This window comes from Cornus florida, unplaced genomic scaffold (assembly GCF_030987335.1).
Source record: "Cornus florida cultivar Cherokee Brave unplaced genomic scaffold, ASM3098733v1 CherokeeBrave_3.0.0_Hap2_Chr01, whole genome shotgun sequence".
Classification (NCBI taxonomy): Eukaryota; Viridiplantae; Streptophyta; class Magnoliopsida; order Cornales; family Cornaceae; genus Cornus; species Cornus florida.
Genome location: NW_026775571.1, coordinates 115,717,254 through 115,739,088, shown reverse-complemented (window position 1 = coordinate 115,739,088; position 21,835 = coordinate 115,717,254). Strand labels below are relative to the sequence as shown.

Here is a 21,835-nt window from a genome sequence, read left to right as displayed (position 1 = left end):
AAAAATCGAACCCAAAAAGAAAAAGACAACGGAAAAAAAAATATCCGTTAAAATCTGAGAAAAAGAAAAGGAAGAAAAATGACCGGGTCATTACAAAGACTATAGATTTAACTTTAGGACGCACTAACGGACCGAATATATAATACAATGAGTCCTAAACATAAGCTCTAAGTAAAAGAGTACACAACGCGGAAGTCACACAACGAAAGACACCCTAGGGACACTTGAACCTGGAGTGCTCTGATACCAACTGTGATACCCCCTGATTTCGGAACACGGGTTGATCAAGTCCGCGCACAAAACTAGGGGATATCAAAACAATTAAAGTATTTCAAACAAACACAGAATACAAAAGATAAATAATAAAGAATAAATAAACCACTGAAGAAAACTAATAAATAAATTTTAATTAATAATTCTCCAATAATTACAACTCGGGAATCCCGTAACTCAAGGACCCCTTAAAATATTATCCAATAATCTAATACTACTTAAAAGTATATAAGATGAATAGATGAATGACAGTCTTCCAGTTGCGGATCCTTAACCTCGAGACTGGAACTTCTAATAGCCTGAAAAAAATAAATCATGGGTTAAACCCTACGAGCAAGTTCTCTCTACCAGACCTCTGAAAACCAATAAATAGATCATCTCTGATCAAAACCAAACCTAATAAAGTTTTAAGTTTAATAAATAATGATACGCGTATATATAAATAATTATATACAATATAACATTCACATCCATTAATAGTTTCATTAATTTTTAAAACCATTAAACCATGATTAAAATATAATCATACCTAAACCAATTCAAAACTCCTTCTCTTTTAAAGAGACACCCCATTAACCTTAACTCCATTTTAAATAATTATTTAATCATTTAAATAATATAATATATATCAAGAAAAATTATATTTAATCCAAAAGCCAATAATAAATTTATTTATTTAAACCATACAGCCAATACCTAGGCTTTGACAAATCATCCATGTCTCTACCAATATTATTTTATTAATATATATAAAATAATACTCTGACATGTAACTACTAGATTATTCTAATTTAAGAATATCTAATCCTAATCCAACTTATACATACAATAACCATAGATGCAATTTAAACATCTAATACCCATAGCCATTAACTTATACTTTGGCAAATCAACTATGCCATTATAAATATATTTATTTATATATTGACAACTCAACCGTGCCTCCTTAACTATATATATTTATACTTTGGCAATTCAACCATGCCTCCATAAGTATATTTATTTATACATTGTCAATTCAACCATGCCTCCACAAGTATATATTTTATACTTTTAAACTAGCAACTCATCCAAACTTCCTATGTATGTATTTTATTCATACAAATACTTAGGCAATATACTTACATCTATGACAACTCATTCATGCCTACAACTCAACTATGTATTAACTTTAAACTTAATAATAAGTTAATTAATACATAAACATCTTCTGCACATTATAAACATATCACAAATTTACTAACCAGCCTCTCCAAATATATCAAATAAGAATACAAATGATAATCATCTTAATTGATATATATACCTATACACATATATTATTTAATATGTATATATGTGTATAACTCATTCCTTAATAATCTTTGATTATTTAAAAAAATCATATATACATATATATATATATATATGTATATATATACCTCATTCTATACAAATCATAAATTAAATCAACCATATATATACACATCTATAACCATACTCCTTCCATGGCAAAATATTTAATTAATTATATTTATGCCAACTAAATGTAACTAAATATTGTAGTAGCATCCCACAGCCCTCAAACACATAAAATACCTCCTCTACTGGTTGATTTCAACATTATCAAACTTCAAATCAATTCTGGAACATCAATGGACTCCACAGCAACTTCATAGGACCTCAAACACCTCTACACGCGCTCCCACGCACCACCACACGCTGCCACGCACCACCACACGCTGCCACGCGCTTCCCTATACTGGCAAGCCCAATCACGTGCCTTCATGCGCTCTTACGCGCTGCCACGTGGTTGTTCTTCCTTCCGGTGACGTGGCTTCTTTTGGTTGGCTGCTTCTTTCCATTTTTGTGAGCCGCGAGGCACCGAATCACTATTCTGTTGACCAGCCCAAGTTAACAGACCAGATGCACAAGCGCACCAGTCCTTCATGTGACGCAATGCACTGGATTGTTCTCCATTAATCCACTCCACTCAACGGCCTGGATCCAATGTGTATCATAATCCTATGTACCCGTCTACACTGGATCATTCTTTAATCATCAGGACCAACCTATGGTCCTGATTAGTGCGCACCGTAGCGCCATGTGATGCGTCGCACTGAATCACCTCCCTTATTAGAGGCACCGATTTCTACAGGAACTCATATATGTATAAAACAATATATAATTTTTTTTTTGCCCAGAATAAATATAAATAATTCTAAATAATTTAAGAAAAATATAAAACAACTCTAGAAAATTTCAGAAAATTACAGAAAATTCTTAAAAATTCTATAAATCCTAAATAATCCTCTTGGGTCATAGATCAAACATAACAGTTGACTTTAAATATATACAACCTATATATATAATTAAAATCCTACAATTCCAGAAATAAAAATAATAATAAATTATACTTTTAATTCTCTAATTTAATTATGATTTAATCAAATAAAATTAACTTAATATTTTTTATTAACTCCGTTCTAACCATGATTTAAATTAACAATTTAAATAAAGCCTTGATACTTAAGGTGAAATCCTTATGGATTCTAAGAGGAAAAATTGAGAAAACTCGCCTGAAGGTTTCGAAACAAAACCGACGCTTCAAGCTTTAATTGTCTCTTCCAATCCCAACGTCCTCCTTCTCAGATTCGACCTCCTCTTTGTCGGCCTTCTCTCTCTCTCTCTCTCTCTCTCTTTCTTTTATTTTTCTAACGTGTAAAACTTTTAACCCTAAAATCTTATGTGTATATTTATACACATCAAAATCCAAATCCTATTCTAACTAGGATTCTCAAATAAAATAATAATATTTAAATAATATATATCTCTAAACATATATATATATATATATATATATATATATATATATACACCTTCCATAATTAACCCATTAGTTAATTAAATCATATATATATATATATATATATATATATATATATATATATATATATATATATATATGTCCTTCCATAACACTTATTAAATATATACTTATAATTATACAAAAAATTATTATTAAAATAATCACTTAATCATGGGCCTTTATTAATTAACCCAACAAGGCTTCATCAAAGCCCAAGACCATATCCATTGGTTTCACTCCTCTTAAGCCCAAACCCATTAACTTAAATAAATAAAATAATCTAATCAAATCTAATAATTACAATTAATTCACACTAGCATAAAAGTTACACATAGTCAAATATTACAAACAACACAATCGTAACATTCTCATAAAACAAACCAACACACCAATTCATCAAATATAGTCACAAAACATAATTTAATAAAAATAAGACAATTAATCATAACACTCAATTAAATAAAACAAATTATTTAAAAATAAAAATAATTAATTCCAATTAAATCAAACAAATAATTTAAAATAAAATAAAATAAAAGTAATTAATCCTAATTAATAAATCATTTAAAATATCGGGGTATTACACTGAACAAAAAAATTGTGTGAGGGAGGATGATAGTGTAATTTTTTAATAATTCTAATAAGGGCGGTAATGTAATTTTGTAAGTATATATATGAAAAATGGAAATTAATATATATGTGTATATGTATTGTGTAGCCTATCGTAACAATTATTTTGATTTTTGAAATCTACCTAATTCGTTGTATTATTTTCTTCAATGGAATGAAAATAACATATTTCAATAAACCTTTAACAACAACATGAGCTATTTCATTTGCAAAACGAGAAACCCAACATAAAAAATTTGTGACAGGCTCTCACACCATATATGATTTGACATCTTAGAGAAGGCCATTTATGAAAATTTGTCTTTTTCATTTTTTTCTATTACAATCTAACTTATTATATATATTCCACTTTTTAAAATTATTTTTAATAATTTCATTACACATTAATTTATATATTACATCTCTACTAAATTGAAACACCCAATCTTTTCATTTGCGAAAGAATAAATCAAGGAAAAGCACTCTCTTGACATAATATTTTCTTTCTTACGCCGGTGTACTTCAATGAGAATATTTTTTTGAAGCGCGATTTGTTACCATCATCCAATAGAATGATGTAGTCCATTAATATTTGATAATGCGATAACGTTACAGATAATCCTTATATTAAATAATGTTTTGCTGACTTATCACTCCTAGTCTGTGTGGAAAGTTCTTATTGATCATCAACCCAACGGTCAAGGGTCAAGATAATTAGCTAAAAATTAGGTGATCCAAATTCTCGTACAAATTCAACCTTACAATCATCCCACAATTGACCTTATAAATTATAAATTGTCCTTACTAACTAGTGTTTTTCAAAAACATTATAATAAGAGACAATTGGTTCACACTTGTCTACTGTTAGCAACTAATAATTACTCCAGCTAATTTAGGGACCTTATCCTTTGTAGCTAAAAAGTTGTAATAACATTGTCAAAGCAACGTTAACTTGTTCAACCAATTCAACTAACTAGATTTATTGATTTTTATTTAATTTAATTTAAGTTTTTTTTTTTCTTTTTTTTTTGCAATAGTTTTTTTATTAGGTCTTCGGTTTAATTTGAGACTCGGTAAAAATGAGACTAGACTTAGTGGGTGGTGTAATTATTTCTGTATGACGAATTTGCAAACCAACTATGAGTTTAAAGTTGTGAATGACACCATTCGTTGTTATAAACAAAAAGAAAGAAAAAAAGAAAAAAGGATTATATATATAATAAGGATCATCTAAGAGTTTGTAATATCGGTTACGGTTTCGGTATAATGAATTCGGACAAATTCAGTATAAACTAACCGATACGAGTCTAAAATTGAACTTAAAAAAAATCACATATCAAAAGATACATCAAACCCGACGAAGTACCAAATTTACATCCTACTTATTAGTTCATCAATGCTACCAATGCTTGTAACAGAATAAAAAATAAAAAATAAAACCTTGACGCATTTTATCCTTAAAATTAAGATAATATTGTTAATTGGTAGTGAAGATGGAGCAAGTCTAACTCCCAGATTTGTGCAATAAAATGTCCATTCTTGGGTGGCAAGTTCTGGATAATGAGTGGTCCACTCAGTGAGAGGATGGAAGGTTAGTCCTTTTCAACCTTCATATCCACCACATGTAGAAGGGCATTTCCGTCTTTAAATACCATATGCATTGTATATTATTGCAAAACTTGCAAATGAAGCAAGGACAATGACAATTTTTATTTATTTTTACCACGGACAATGGCATTGACACAACCGGTTTGGGGTGCTTCGGAGTTGGAGTTGATTGTCTCATTTCTGAAGGACAGATATACCAATCGGACAAATAATAGCTGTCTTTTTACTTACAAATTTAATTGACAATAATAGGAGACATGATATTATTGGTAATTGATGATAGCATCAAACATGATACTATAAAATTAGTACATTTAATATATACGGTAAGCGTAAAAAAAACTTCTGCTATGTACAAAATGTGTACATATTCTACATTTTTTTTCAAATTGAACAAATAAAAATATTGTCAATTTGAAAACTGAAATAACTAAAATGTAGCAAAATAAAAATAAAAATACTAATTTAATTATTTAAGGATATTAAGAAATTTTTATATATATTTTTTTTTGTTAAAATTGACCATGAACAGATATTAAGAACAATTTAAATATATTTTTAAATATTAAAATTTTATATGGACATTATATAACATGTTTTTTTTCTTCACTTTATATATATATAAATATAAAAAAATAATATAAATTGGATACTCCTCCTTGGAACTTAGGAGGAAGCTGCCGTTTGAACTAGACCTGTCAATGGATCAGATTTTGATCTGAAGCCGATCCGATCAGGCGGATATGGATTGAACAAAAAATTCGATAACCCGTTTGTAATTCGAATCCGATAACCCATTTGCTTAACAAATCGGATATGAATTTTGCCGATCCGATCAGATAATAATCCGATCCAAATTTATATATATATATATATATATATAAAAGAGTCTGCCCAAACCCATCTCCAAGCCCACTTCTTATTCCTAAACCCATTCTTTATTTAATCTCTATCTAAACCCTAACCCTATAATATATGTTCTCCTACTCACACAGCACTACCCTTACCGCAAAGCAAATTTCCCCAAACACGACTCCCATGCAGTAGAGCTGCAAAATAAGAAAAATAAGGAACCCATCGATCGGCGATCGTAAAATATTACTCCTCTCAGGTTAGTGTTCTTCCTTTCTCTCTCAACCGATCTCACTTCTTTTCTCTTCATATTAGTGTTCTTCCTTTCTCTCTCATCCGATCTCACTTCTCTCCTCTTCATATTGGCATAATCGAAATTGGAAGGTTTTTTTTGTTTTTTTTGTTTTTTTTTTTCATGGTGTGAGATTTAACATTGAAATTGATATGGAAGTGTAGATCAGTGCATACACATGCATTGATTCACATATACAAATTTTTCTTTTAAATTTTTTTGTTGATATATATTTTACCCTAATTTGTGTTTTTTTTTTTTTCATAAAATCTTTTAGTTATTTTCTTTTGTTTTCCTTCTATTATTATTTTTTCTCTCAATTTAATTTTTCTTATATATTCTGGTGTAAATATTTTCATAATTTTATTTCTAGAAACTCTCTCTAAATTTTTTTTTTTCTTCACGTTTCCGTTGTAGTATTTGCTCCAGCAATGTCTGAAAAAGCTAAAGAAAATGATGGTGATGGGGACGTCGTTGAAGTACATGATGGTCTATTCCCTATTGCCTATGCTGTGGTAGAAAGTGAAAGGAATGAGACATGAACTTTTTTCTTAGATAATTTGAAGGATATTCTTGGTGCAGATGCACATGCCAGACATTGGACAATTATGTCTGATATGCAAAAGGTATAATTTTATTCTTTAACTGTTCATTATTACATAGTTCGTTATTAAATTGTTCATAATTACTTTTAATTTATTTTATTTTGCATTTCAGGGTATTGAGGTTGCAATTTCTAACTTATTTCCTGAGGCAAGCCATATGATTTGTTATAGGCACTTGTTTAACAGTTTTAGGAAGGATAATCCTAGGTTGTTGTTGAATTTTTTTTTCTGGAGAGCTGCAAGATCATGCAATGAACTTGAATTTAATAATGTAATGAATCACATGAATGGGATTTCTATAGAAGCTCATGATTGGCTAATGGACAGGCCTTTAGAAATATGGTTTAGGGTGGGGTATGGTGAGACATTAAAGAGTGACCATATCACAAACAATTTGACTAAATCCTTTAACAATTGGGTTGGTCATTATAGGTGTAAGCCAATCTTGAATATACTTGAGTGGATTAAGATAAAATTAATGGTGAGAATCCGGAAAAGGTATTAAAAAGCTTTAGCTTGGAAGGGAAATTTGACACCAAATGCCTTGAAAAAATTAAACAAATCCATTCAAAAATCAAGAGGGTATAGAGTTTGTCCTGCTGGGAGGAAGGAATTTGAAGTTCATGAAGTAGTTGGAGTAAGTGTGGTTAATTTAAATTTGAGGACTTGCTCATGTAGAGCATGGCAGATATCAAAGATACCTTGTAGGCATGCAGCTGATGCTATTTCATGGAATAGGTAGGATCCTGAGCATTTTTGTGATCCTTTTTACACCAAGGACACATACCTACTTGCCCACAGTGGGATGATTCATCCTTTAATGGATGAGAAGTTGTGGCCAAAAACTCCATCAATTGACTTGTACCCTCCTAAACCAAGAAGATTACTTGGTAGACCAAGAAAAAATTGAAGAAGGGAACAAGGTGAACCTGTCCCTGCAAGTGCAATACCTAAGAGGTCAACAGTTGTAATATGCAAGTACTGCCTACAAACTGGTCATAATAGGAGGACTTGCCAGAGAGCTCAAATAGTAAGAGAAAGAGCTGCAGTAGTAAGAGGGAGGGTTGCAAGTGCAAGAGGAAGAGCTCAAACAGCAACAGTGAGTGTTTCAGCCAATTTTAAACTTGCTATGTTTTCAAAATTTTCTTTTATTACTGATTTTTATACCTTCTAATTGTTAATTTAGGGAAACATAAGTTCTCAAACGCAATGATCAGAAGGAGCAGGAACTTCTGGTGTTACACAACAAGTATAAGTCCTTATTTATGTTCACTATAACAAATTTTCAATTCTATGATTACCCAATACTGTACTTAACTAATTTTTTTTGTTTAAATTTTTTCCAGTCCCAAACTGCTAGGAAAGGTGGAAGAAATGGAAGTGCAAGAGGTGGAAGAAACGTATGTGTAAGAGGAGCTTCTCAACCAAATGTGAGTGGCATGGGTGGTGCTTCTCAACCAACTGTGACTGGCATAGGTGGTACTTCTCAACCAACTATAAGTGGCATGTGTGGTGCTTGTCAACCAACTGTGAGTGGCATGGGTAGTGCTTCTCAGCCAAATATGAATATGAGAAGTTGTTCACAACCAATTCAGAGTGGTAGCAGAGTTGGAAGACAGCCAAACCAGAGTGGCAGCAGAGGTGGAAGACAGCTAAGTTAGAGTGGTATTGGTGTTAATCCTCCACCATGGGTAAGCAATAAATTACCTAATATTTATCCTTATACATATTAATTTATTGTTGCATTACTATTCTAATCATGACATTCAATTACAGAGAGGGTAGCAAAAGGAATACCAAGGAAAGAAACACAGACTGCTAGCAGGTGGGGACTCATTTGGGTTTTATTCACTACACAACAGTGAGCTGGTTTTTGATTCCAATGTTTTAATGGTTTAAGGATTTCTGTATCAAAAATTGACCTGCTTTGTTTGAAACTTGAAACTTTTAAGTTGTGGTTGACATTGGTTAACCAATTCAGAATGTTCTAATGGTTTTAAGATCTCAGTAATAGTGATGTTTGCTTTGTGGTTGTAATGCATGTGCAGTGGTAATAAATTAATGATGCTTTTTATGGTAAATGTACTCAATATAGGTCAATATTTATTGCATAATTTTATTTGAAATAAATAACAAAAACAGTTAACCAGAAGCAAGCAAATACAACTATCTTCAAATACAAAATAGCTGTTTCAACAACTTGTAACTTTGAATTCATAGCTTGTCTCTACAACCTCAATTCAACAATAACCTCAAGCAGAAGTTGATTTGCAGGTGAATACTCCTTAGCAGCACCAACACTAATAACAACAGCAGCAATAGAACTATCTATAGGGTTAGACCATTCCAAAAACTACATGTTTGATTTTCACAAGTATAATACAACATTCCTTTGTTGTGATTTTTGTCATTCTATGTAACCTTCACTGTAGCAAAATCCCCACAGCGACATATTTTGTTCATATATTGTATATAGCCTCTGCCACCTTTGCCTCTACCTTCACGACTATTTACGCTTGATTGAGACATCACTATAAATAGGAGAATATAAGAGAGGAAGAGAGGAAGTGCCAAACATTGTGCTCAGCTATCTCCTATTTATAGAAGCCAAATATGATTGTTGGAGAGTTGAGGGGCAATCTGGGCATTAACATGGACTTCATGGGCAATCTGGACATTTAAGTTACTTTATAACTTAAAGCCAAACATAACATAATCGTTAATTTTTGTAGTTAAACAGAACCGTTTAGGGGCAATCTGGGCATTAAAAGCTCATTTTTTGCTGATATCGGCAAATAGTAACTTTGACTAGCTTTAACCGTTGCCTGAGGGGAGTGACTGATGTGTGTTAGAAAAATTAGAAGTTCTGACTAAATTTTTGTAAAAGTGGGAGATCTCCTTGAAATTAGGACATCCTTCAGGAAGCCTAAGTGAAGTTAACCTTTAAAAAAAAAAGTAAAATAAAAATACGAAATATTATAGGGATATAGATATACACTAAAACGGTCCACGGAAGGGCAATGTTGCTTTTTACGTATGCCAAGCATTTTCTTGGCATATTTTCTGCTTCTTCACGTGGGTCTTGCAGAAGACTGGCAGAGAATTGACTACACTTCACGTGGTTCATGCAGAAGGCTGGCAGAGAATTGATTACTCTTCATATGCAATCAATGGAAAGATAAATAAAAATGTTGGTGTAGGTAACATACAGTATGGAATCAATAAAGACCACATTATCATACCCACCAAACATGAAGTGTGAAGACACAACACCCTCCGGTCTCAATATATATCGAGACTCCTCTCTTGCATTATCTGTCTCTTTCTAAAATTTGGAGGTCAAGCCCATTTACAGAATCCACCACTACTATATTTTCTCTCTAAAATTCTCGATCTCTCTCCGTACCCTCATGGTTCACTTGTTCAAGCATTCATTTGCTCTCTCTGCGTTTCATCTAGTAGAGCCGGTAATTATCTTTTCTCTAATCCTATTTTCAGTAATTTTTATTTCGAATGATTTTATTACATAATTACAACTCCATATTACTATAAGCATTTGCTCTCTTTATAGTTATTTGTGGGTTCTTAAACATTTTTTTGTTGGTTAATCTCTTATTTGTATTCCTTGATAAGTTTTATATTTGAAGTGTCTTTTGTTATTTATGATTATTTACTTGTGAGCTCTGAAATTTTTATGTGACAAAGTTTCTTTTAATGTAGATTAGGGTAATTTCTTGTGAGAGGAAAATAATTGGAATGAGCAGTATCGGTAAAGGTATATAATAATTTTTTTGTATAATTAGAATTTGTTGCTCACAAAATGTCTTGTTGAATTTATGTTAATAGAATTGTTTGGGTGTTGATTCTGTGTGACAAAATATTATAATCAAACCTTTCAACAAAACGTGCAATCTCCTCCACTGATTTGGTTGAATATGACATGTTGATATATATATATATATATATATATATATATATATCAAATATGACATGTTAAGCTGCCTCTTAACAGTATGAAAGTGTATTAGAGATCTAATTTTGCTAGAGAATCAAATCCCATGGGTTGTTCCAAGAGAAATATTCCAAGCAAGATATGGTTGGGATCATGATATCTACAGCCAAGTAATTTCGTTTGCAAATATGGTTATTTCTGGTTCAACAAAACGTGCAATCTCCTCCACTGATTTGGTTGAATTGACATGTTGATATATATATATATATATATATATATATATATATATATATATATCAAATATGACATGTTAAGCTGCCTCTTAACAGTATGAAAGTGTATTAGAGATCTAATTTTGCTAGAGAATCAAATCCCATGGGTTGTTCCAAGAGAAATATTCCAAGCAAGATATGGTTGGGATCATGATATCTACAGCCAAGTAATTTCGTTTGCAAATGTGGTTATTTCTGGTTCAACAAAACGTGCAATCTCCTCCACTGATTTGATTGATATCTTCCAGCAGAGTTCTGTCCATCTTTTGGACATTATAAGACGTAAGATAATCAAGTTTGTGTTACCAAACCACAATCCTAGAAGGCTTCAGCATTCAAGAATGAAAATTTTCATCTTCCTAAAGTTTTCATTTGTGAGTATTCTGAGAGGTTGTTTGTGAATTTAATGGCTTATGAGTATAATTCTTGGACTAAAATCCTGGTTGATTGGATTGTTGCAGAGTGATGAGGAAAGTGTGAGAATCTTCTTGTGTTATAGTGGTGGAAATATAGCATTACTGTTTAGACGGATGACCCATGGATTGGAGAAAGTTGTAAATCCGATTAAGGTTTACCAAAACCCAAATGTGATACTCATACAGCCTCTAAAGTATTAGTGCGCATTGTCATAAAATCATATTTCTAGTATTTTAAAATTAACTAGTGGCTTTGTTCCTCAATAATCATTATCAATTATATTTTTTATTCTTCTCAATTGTATAATCCAAAATTAGAAATTTCTGCTACCTGTTAAACTTTGGTCACTTGCGAAGTAGATTATTTTGTGGGGTTCTAAGGAATATGTAAATAACTTTCATATCCTTTTAAGAAGGAAGCCGTTGGGCAATCTTCCTGGTCAAACTTCCAAGTCAATATAGACTTGTAACGACCGTCCATTCATTAGCCAGTTGCCACGTGTTCTCATCGCCTTGGATCTTCCGGGGTTGTTATCAGAATATTCATGCCGTGTGGGGGAGGTTTCCGTTAGCTCCAACTACCGTTTCTTTTTATATAACGTTGAAATGATTCAATACTTTACAATTATTTCAAAAATATGTTTTAAATTTATCATTTCCCATCCCCATTCCTCGGTCAAATTTTTTACCTCCATCCCCGCCCCGTACTTGTTTAATTTTTAACCCCCTCTCTCGTCCCTTCCACGCCACATTAGCCTCCGACCTTGCCTCTGCATAACTTTTTTAAATTTTAATTCATCTTTAACAAAATTAACAGAGTCATAATATTTTTTAATTTAATAATTTAATAAAGTTTTAATATAATTATAACAATTTAAAGCATGATAAGATGTTTAATACATAACGATTATGTTTTTTTTTCTATGCTACGAGGAAGAGTAGCCCCGGCTATGCTGCAGGGATTCATTTTTAGAAGTGAATATATTATATATATAGTTATGTAATTTAGTAATATTTTATAGCATATAAGGGTGATTTTGTAAAAATGCACTATAAACGGGACGGGAAAGAGTAGCCCCGCCTATAAATAGGGCGGGGATCCGCTGGACATGGGAATTTTGCCATCTCTAGTTTTTTTACAATATTTTCTCAATTGAATACATGCTGCAAATTTGCAATAGAAGTTTTGGCAATAATTTCGGGTGTAAAAAAGTTGAAAAAAAAAAAAAACACATAAAGCAAAAAGTAAAAAAAAAAAAATGAGAAGCTCATGTGTTTATGTCTAAAGTTACATATATTTAACAATTAGTGAAATCAAATTAATATCAAATTAAAGTTGCCGAATGAGTTCATTAGAGACGTTATCCACTAACTTTAAAGTCCAAAGTTGGTTGGTGTGTGTTTTTGTTTTTTTTTTTTTTTTGAAACTTCTAAATATTTTTTTATAATATTTTAAATACAAAAGGAGTCAATAAAAGGTTGATAAATGAATTACTAAATAAATTATTACCTATTTAGTGCACTACTAATTGTTTTCATTTTAGTTATTGAAAATGCATTAGTGGATTTTAAAAATTGACACGACAGTTTCATTGCATCTTTGACCCGAATCAAGGAAAAATGAATCTTGTTCTTTTATTGATCAGAAATTTTTTAATGAAAAATACGAATCGGAGTTTGAAAAAGGAGAAAGAGAAGTGTTATGTATATTTTGTAACAAATATATTCTATTACTAAATATAATTATTTTTTTTATGTTTTTAAATTTTTAGTAATAACAAGTATTAATAAATATTATTTTTGTTTTTTATTTTTACTCAAGGAACACAAAGTCATGTTTTTACTTTTTTAAGTCTCTAAAAATAAAAAACAAAAACATTACTAAACACACTTAATATTTTCTCAACTGTATTTACATACTGCAAATTTGTAATAGAAGTTTTGACAATAATTTCGGATGTAAAAAACACCGAAAGCAAAAAATAAAATTAAAAAAATAAGAAGGCGTTCTCGTGTTTATGTCTAACTTACTTATATTAATGCAAATATGCTTCTATTAATTGTCATCCAAAGTACCTTTCATGTGGGGTCATGCATGATCATTTATATTAATTACGGAATAAGTTGAATTCAAATCAAATACGGAGTTGCAAATGGGTCAGCGACTTAATAGTATTAAAATCTTTCTCCCTTTCTCCCAGGAGGTGAAGCATTCAAATATCAAAAGAAATAAGTATCAATTAAAAAATAAAAAATAGGAGAAAGTGTAAAAAACTTCCTGTTGGCGAATTGCAACTAACTTTCGAATTATAAAAAATTCTCTTAAACTATGAATTTGTTGACAAATTGTAACTAACTCCCGTATTATAAAAAATTCTCTTAAACTATGAATTTGTTGGATTTTACCCCACCACGGTAGCTGCCCACGCCGAAAAAAAATTCTGACCAGTTTACCCTTTAGAAGCGTTTTAACTTGAGCCTCACCAAATTTTTTTTTTTGGGTGACGACACTTTTGCACTTCAGCAAGCACAACCCACACGGGCCAAACCACAGCAAGCTAGAGAGAGAAGAGATGAGAGAGAAGACTGATGGCGGCTCGCGGCGGCGTGAGTATTGGAATCGTCGTCGCTGGAGCCACCACGGCCAAGGCGATAAGAGGAGCCCAAAAATCATCGTCGGAAGCACGGAGGCGTACAACGTCGGCAACCCAGAAGAATATGATTCAGAGGTCCACAAAACAATTGGGTTTGCTTATGATTGGGGTTAAAATTTGTAATTGGGTTTGCTTGTGATGGCGACAGCGGCGAGCTCGGCTAGATTGAATCGGTCATGGATAATGGATTGAATCTGCCGTGGAAGAACTGCGGCGGTTAGCTCGCTGGCGTGACTGGCACAGCGGTGGGCGACGGCGTGACAGGCGCAGCGGTGGGCGACGAGAGACGGGCTGGGAACTGATGGTAGCGAGGACGGGCTGAAGGTCGTGTAGACGGAACTGATGGCGGTTCGCTGTGGCATGACTGGCGTAGCGGTGGGCGACGGCTGGTAAAAAAGGCAGCCAAATTTTTTTATCGAAAATTTGTTTGGTCAATGGACTCTTGAAGTTAGGCTATATTAATCAATTACCTCATAACTCTCTCCTGATATAAAGAAATCATGGGTTTTGAATTGTGAAAATCTTTTCAACCAATTCATATAAATAAGAAATAAGAAAAATAAAATGATTGCAATTTGTGATTTAAATATGATTAATTATTGAATTACCCACAAACATATCATCCAATTTGGTGAGATCGGAGGATGTGTTGGTGTAGGGTTGTGCTGTGAAGAAGACGAACTGTGAAGATGTACTGTGAAGAAGTGAACAGTGAAGATGTGTATATATATATATATGCGTGTATATACAGAATAGCCTAAGGGAGTGTTTGGCTATAACAAATACTGTTTGAGTAAATATCATCACAATAAGGGACATTAGAGGCTTTTCATGCACATAAGGGCATTTTAGTCATTATATTATACATTGTTTGTCACGTGACAGCCACATGGTCCTTTGCCGGTAAGTTTTGACCGGAAGCCTGGCGACTGGGGTGATCTGCAACAAAAATATAGTTGAAGGGGGATTTTTGAAATTTTTGTAATTTAGGGGATTTGTTGCTTATTGACCAATAATTTAGAAAGGTTTTTTGCATTTTATCCTAAAAAAATAAAAATACGGAGTATTATATAGGGATATAGATATACACTAAAAACGGTGCACGGAAGGACAATTTTGCTTTTTACGCACGCATGCCAAGCATCTTGGCAAATTATCTGCTTCCTCACGTCGCTTTTACAGAAGGCTAGCAAAGAATCAACTACTCTTCACGTGGTTCATGCCAGAAGGCTGGCACAGAATTGATTACTCTTCATATGTAATCAATGGAAAGATAAATAAAAATATAGGTGTAGGTAACGTACAGTATGGAATCAATAAAGACCATTATCATACCCACCAGACATGAAGTGTGAGGACACAGCAGCCTCCATCTCAATACATATCGCGAGTCCTCTCTTGCATTAAATTTCTCTCTCTAAAATTTGGAGGTCAGGCCCATTTACAGAACCCACCGCTACCATATTTTCTCTCTCTAAAATTCTCGATCTCTCTCCATACCCTCATGGTTCACTTGTTCAAGCATTCATTTACTCTCTCTGCTTTTCATCTAGTAGAGCCGATAATTATCTTTTCTCTAATTCTATTTTCAATAATTTTTATTTATTTTTATTTCGAATGATTTTATTACATAATTACAACTCCATATTACTATAAGCATTTGCTCTCTTTATAGTCATTTGTGGGTTCTTAAACATTTTTTTGTTGGTTGATCTCTTATTTGTATTCCTTGATAAGTTTTATATTTGAAGTGTCTTATGTTATTTATGATTATTTACTTGTGAGCTCTGAAATTTTTATGTGACAAAGTTTCTTTTAATGCAGATTAGGTTTATTTCTTGTGAGGAGAATAATTGGAATGAGTATCGGTAAAGGTATATAATAATTTATTTGTTTAATTAAAATTTATTGCTCATAAAATGTCTTGTTGAATTTATGTTAATAGAATTGTTTGTGCGTTGATTCTGTGTGACAAAATATTATAGGAGAAAAATCACATAACCTCTCGTACTATTATGTAAATTTCTACACATGTAAAGACATTTCTGTAACAGGGGCATCCTAATATTTTCTTAGGATGCATTCAAACATGTTTTTTTACTGTGCATCCCAAATATGGATGATGTCATCGTTTCTAAATCACTTATTTCAAAATAAAAAAAATAACATAAAAAATAGCATACTATTAAGTTGCGTTTGTTTGACGCCATTCTGATCTTTTTCTATAGTGGTCAAAGCAAGTACACGTCCAGTGACGATATCCTTTTAAAAAGGAAGCCGTTAGGCAATCTTCCTGGTCAAACTTGTCAATATAGACTTGTAACGAGCGTCCATTCATCAGCCATTTGCCACGTGTTCTCATCGCGTTGGATTTTCCGGGGTTATTATCAGAATATTCATGCCGTGTGGATAGGTTTCCGTTACCTCCAACTACCGTATCGTTTTATATAACGCAGAAATGATTCCAGACTTTACAATTATTTCAAAAAAACATGTTTTAAAACTTTATCGTTCATTTAATTTACCATAAATAAAAAATAAAATAAAAACATTTGCGCGTTTTTTCAGCTAAACAATATTTCCTCAACTGTACTTACATGCTGCAAATTTGCAATAGAAGTTTTGGCAATAATTTCGGGTGTAAAAAACACCAAAAGCAAAAATAAAATTAAAAAAATGAGAACGCGTTTATGTGTTTATGTCTAACTTACATATATTAATGCGGTTGTGCTATATTAATTGTCATCCAGAGTACCTTTCATGTCGGGTCATGCATGATCATCCATATTAAGTACAGAGTAAGTTGAATTCAAATCAAATACGGAGTGGTAAAGGGGTGGTATTAGAACCTTTCTCCGAGGAGGTCAAGCATTCAAATCTCAAACGAAATAAAATATTAATTAAAAAATAAATAAATAAATAAAAATACGGATTATTGTAAAGGGATATACATATACACTATAACGGTCTACGGAAGGACAATGTTGCTTTTTACACATGCCAAGCATCTTTCTTGGCATATTTTCTGCTTCTTCACGTGGTTTATGCAGAAGGCTGGCAGAGAATTGACTACTCTTCACGTGGTTCATGCAAAAGTGATAAGCGCCGAATATTACATATTCAAATGTTTTTATTTGCATTAGTTAAGTCCATTAGTTGGTTCTATTGTATAGGTTATCTTCATTTGCATGTCTTTGTTTATTTTCAGGTTTGTTTCCCAAAAAGGAATAAGAATGATGTTTTGATGAGTTCTTGAAGATCGAAGCATATCGGGCCGGGGATCTACAGTTTGCAAAGCTAATTCGTGCCATTGAACTCATGGCATTCTCTACATCGTGCTAAGAAGGAAGTAGCGTCATCAGGCCGAGCCAAAGGTCAATTTTAAGAGAGTGTTTTTGAGCCTAGGAGCATTGCGGGCGCCCGCCAGCCTCATGCACAATTCCTACGAGTGCCCGCCATTTTGTGATCATTGAATTTAAATTCCAAAGGAAGAAAGAATTGCATTCCAGTAAGTTTTAAATTTGGCGGGGCGCCTGCCATTTGCCATCAGGAGAGCCAAGGATGCCCTTTGCCAGCGTGTGGAAGCCCCCTTGACACCTCGCGGGTGCCCGCCAAGCTACAGATAGTAGGTCGCCAACTCCATTGTTTTGCTCAATGTTGTCTCCTTAACTAAATGAATGGCGCTGCACTCTTCTAGGGATTTCTAGCCACTAGATTAATTGATTTTGGTAGGATTTTTAGCTCATAAAAAGGGCTTGAATGGTTGTAAAGACATATCCAACTTTGTAAGGTTTTTTAGAGAGAAATATTGTGTTCTTGAGAGCTTGGGTTGGAGCTTGCTTCTAGGTGCGAAAATGGAGGGGCTGATCCTCTCAACCTCCTCCTCCCTTGCTTCTGTGGGTAACTAACTCCCTTTCTAGGGAGGTGATGAAACTCTTCTTTGTAAGCATGCTTTAGTTTTGTTTAATTTGGGAAATGAAGTATGTATATGGTAGTTTTATGATCTAGAACACTACACATGTTGTAATATATCTTAATTTCTATAAATGATTATATTGAATCTATTATCTTGTCTTAGATTATATTTTTTTATGATTGTATGGCTTGCATTTTCATAGTGAGAATGGAAATGAGATTGTGAAATGGTTTTTATTGGTATGTTGTATGAGAAGTTTGTTAGTCCATAACTTAGGGTCTCCCTTTGATGGATTCTTGGTTCTTGACTTCATGTGCTATTACCATAGTTATTGAGGAGTTTGATAGTCCTAACTTAGTGAGTATGTCATAGCTACATTCTAATTTAGGTAGTTCAAGCATGTGAAACTTTGAGGGATTATAATCTCGTCACAAAAGATTTTTCGCAACAAAAATTTTTGTTGTAAAAAAGTTAATCTTTTGCAACAAGAAATTTACTTGTCACGAAAGATAAGATGATTAGCAACAAATAATTTGTCTCATTTTCTCCAAAAATTTGTTGTTTAATTTAATTCGATTCCAAGGACTTTTGTTGCTAAAAGGACTTTTGTTGCGAAAGGTTTAATCTTTTGGCGACAAAAATTTACTTGTCCTTAAAGAGATGACAAATAGAGACAAACAATTCGTCTTTATTTGTCCACAAATTTGTTGCTTAACACAACTCCAATACAAGGAATTTTGTTGCCAAATATACAACAATTTGCAACAAAACTAATTTTGTCACTAAATATACAACAATTTGCATCAAAACTAGATTGTTGCTAATAATGTAACTATTTGCAACAAAATTGAATCTGTCACTAAAGATAAAACAATTGCAACGAAAATATAATTGTTACCTAATTATAATGCAATTTGCAACACAAAAATATTTGTCACCTCATATAGTGCAATTTGCAACAAAATTACCTTTGTCACAAGTGTTGATATTTAACAATAAATATTTTTAGTTGCCAATTTTTTTAAATTTGTGGATAAATGCATTAAAAATCATTATTTGATTTTTTTTTGTTCTCAATAATCTTTTTCTTCCTCTCAATAAACTAATTTATAAGACATCTTTTTTTCTCATTAATACCAAACATGTCAATTAAACAAATTTGATATCAATATATTACAAATTATCAATGAAAAGGTAAAATATTATTTCATATATCCAATCATCTATACATATTCCAAATAAAGGATCAAGACAAGATTCACATACATAGAGAATTATTAAACCTATATCCAACAATATAGGGAGATGGAAGATCCAAAAGTACAAAAGTGAGTTTTTAATAAGCCCATATGAAACAAAAAACATAGTCAATGGGACTGTAACAAAAAGAGAGAAAAAAACTAATACCAGCTTCATGTAACCTGCCAACAGGGAGATGAGAGATCCATAAATACAATCCCTTGTAAGAACCAAAACTACAAAAGTGAGTTTGTTTTGTGCCCAATAAAACAAAAAATATAATCAATGGGACTACAACAAAAAGATATTAAAAAACTAATAATCCCAACCACATGCAATCTGCCAACAATGGGGAGATGAGAGATCCATAAATCCAATCCCATGTAAAAACCAAATGTACAAAAGTGATCAAAAACCTAATCCCAGCCACATGCAATCTGTTAAAAAAATAGAAAAATTATGATTAGTTCAACCACTACAACAAATTTAAGTTTCTACAAGGTCTTCTCTTGTTTTCAAGGCCCTTTTTACACACTAAGAATGCGAAAATATAAACCAAATAACCAACCATTAGATAACAAATAATTATTAAAGAAACACAAACAAATATCTTAACCAATTCACATCAAAAGCCAACATGTTTAGAATGGTTACAAATACATTAACATAGTTCTAGATAAATGAATAAGAAAATCAAGATTAATATTTTTAACTAATATAAACCAACAATAGATATTAAGCAATGGTCCTATCAAGTGATTCTATAACTTGTTATCTTTTCTAATGTGACTTTGACCCTTCAAGAGTTTAAAAAATATACAAACCTGATATAGTGCACAAAATATATGAAATTTGGAAAGAAGAACAAGACATATTTTACGAAGGAATTCTGAACCGCGGAAGCCATTATTAATGACATTATTCAAATTGTGTTCAGGTTCTTTTTTGAGAGGGTATGCCATCTTTTCTTTATCTGTACCAAATTGTTTATATTTATTCAATCTCATTTTCATATAGGGAAAAAAAAAAAAAAAAACAGAATAAAGAGATTGTTTTTTTATACCTAAAACAAATTTGTGTTACTTTTAAGCAATTTGGGCTATTCTGAATTCATTGATCACTACAAGAAAAAGGCTTTTAACGACCTGTAATTGAGTAAGTCTTCATAAGTACTAATTTAATACTTATTTTTAAAGTAAGTCGTTAAATATCAAAGCACACTTATATTCATGGCTTATACTGGTTTGCCTATTTAAGTTTTTTTTTAAGACGTGCATTCTTTACTATAACGACTTATTTTTTATATCATAAGAAGTGGGCAAAAAATTCTTTAAAACTCTAATTCCCTCATGCAATGACTAAAGGAAAAAAAACTTTCTCGCGCTAAGCTTATAAGCCCACTAACATGGCATTACATTTCAGATAGAAAGAACATCATTGACATCAAAGTGATCGTGCCAAAGCAATTGGCAGTTAAGCGCGCAACAATCAAAACAAGGTGTTATAAGCTATATATATGAACCTCCAAGCATTGTAGTTGGCATGTTGCACATTTAATTAAGTGTAACAGCAACTAGTAAATCATAAGAAAGTTGTCCAAAATCAAAATTAGAGAGATTGATTGATTCAGATCATCAAACTGATTACAATTTGAAAATGGCTCTAGCAATACCAGTGAGAAAGAATGCATGTTTCACATAAAGAGTAATGCCAAGAGAAGGGAAAGACAAAAAATAACATATATCAAGGAAGTAAGAAAATATATAATAACATGCCATTTAACTGAAAATATGACCTCAAAGCAAAATGGACCATCAAATAGTTGGACAAGGCTTTGTACGAGTTGAACAGTGAATTGCATCAATTGACCAGTGTTTTTATCTTCTCTACTTAAGAACAAGGCATTACTCCTAACTACTTAAAATCACCCACAATCTCTTCAACTTTCTCCGAAGTAAATCTAACTTTTGCTTCAATAAAAAAATATGGAAAAAATGGTTCAATGAGACGTTGTATACCTGAAAACTGAAAATTCATTCTGTTATTACATCTGGACAAATTCGAGATTTGTTGCGTACTGAAATGCACAGAGTCACACACACAGAATACTAACAATCAAACCCACCCCGGTTATAACAAGGCATAACATAGCCCGCAGCCTAGTTAAGTTGTGCTGCATCACCTCCTTTGCCAAGACTGCAACCACAACTATGAACTTAATAGTCTATTATAGAGAGATTTGGAGAGAACCTAGAGGCAGAATATATAAGGATTGGAATCGAATTAGACATCCGACGAG

At 32.3% G+C, this 21,835-nt stretch overlaps 1 protein-coding gene across 8 annotated transcripts; it reads left to right on the top strand.

Annotated features, from left to right (window-relative positions):
* The first annotated feature begins 9,964 nt into the window (after positions 1–9,964).
* On the top strand, positions 9,965–18,201 carry LOC132315970 (uncharacterized). Of its 8 annotated transcripts, none has more exons than XR_009483890.1 (5): positions 9,971–10,554; positions 10,808–10,862; positions 11,560–15,811; positions 16,206–16,255; positions 17,590–18,201. XR_009483890.1 is itself a non-coding variant. In XM_059814448.1 (3 exons), exons 1-3 carry the CDS (start codon positions 10,498–10,500, stop codon positions 11,926–11,928), a joined length of 339 nt encoding a protein of 112 aa, XP_059670431.1. In that variant the 5' UTR covers positions 10,172–10,497; the 3' UTR covers positions 11,929–12,026. The 8 variants fall into 8 exon arrangements, 1 of the variants encoding a protein (XP_059670431.1); XR_009483889.1 differs by having other exon boundaries at positions 9,972–10,554; positions 11,563–15,811; XR_009483892.1 differs by lacking the exon at positions 10,808–10,862 and having other exon boundaries at positions 9,965–10,554; positions 11,563–15,811.
* Positions 18,202–21,835: the final 3,634 nt, after the last annotated feature.

Bases quoted from the DNA above. Each gene is read 5' to 3' on its own strand.
- LOC132315970 (XM_059814448.1), top strand. From the start codon at position 10,498: ATGGTTCACTTGTTCAAGCATTCATTTGCTCTCTCTGCGTTTCATCTA. The intron at 10,555-11,559 runs GTAATTATCTTT...GATATCTTCCAG, and splicing joins CGTTTCATCTAGTAGAGCCG to CAGAGTTCTGTCCATCTTTT. The intron at 11,686-11,772 runs GTGAGTATTCTG...GGATTGTTGCAG, and splicing joins TCTTCCTAAAGTTTTCATTT to AGTGATGAGGAAAGTGTGAG.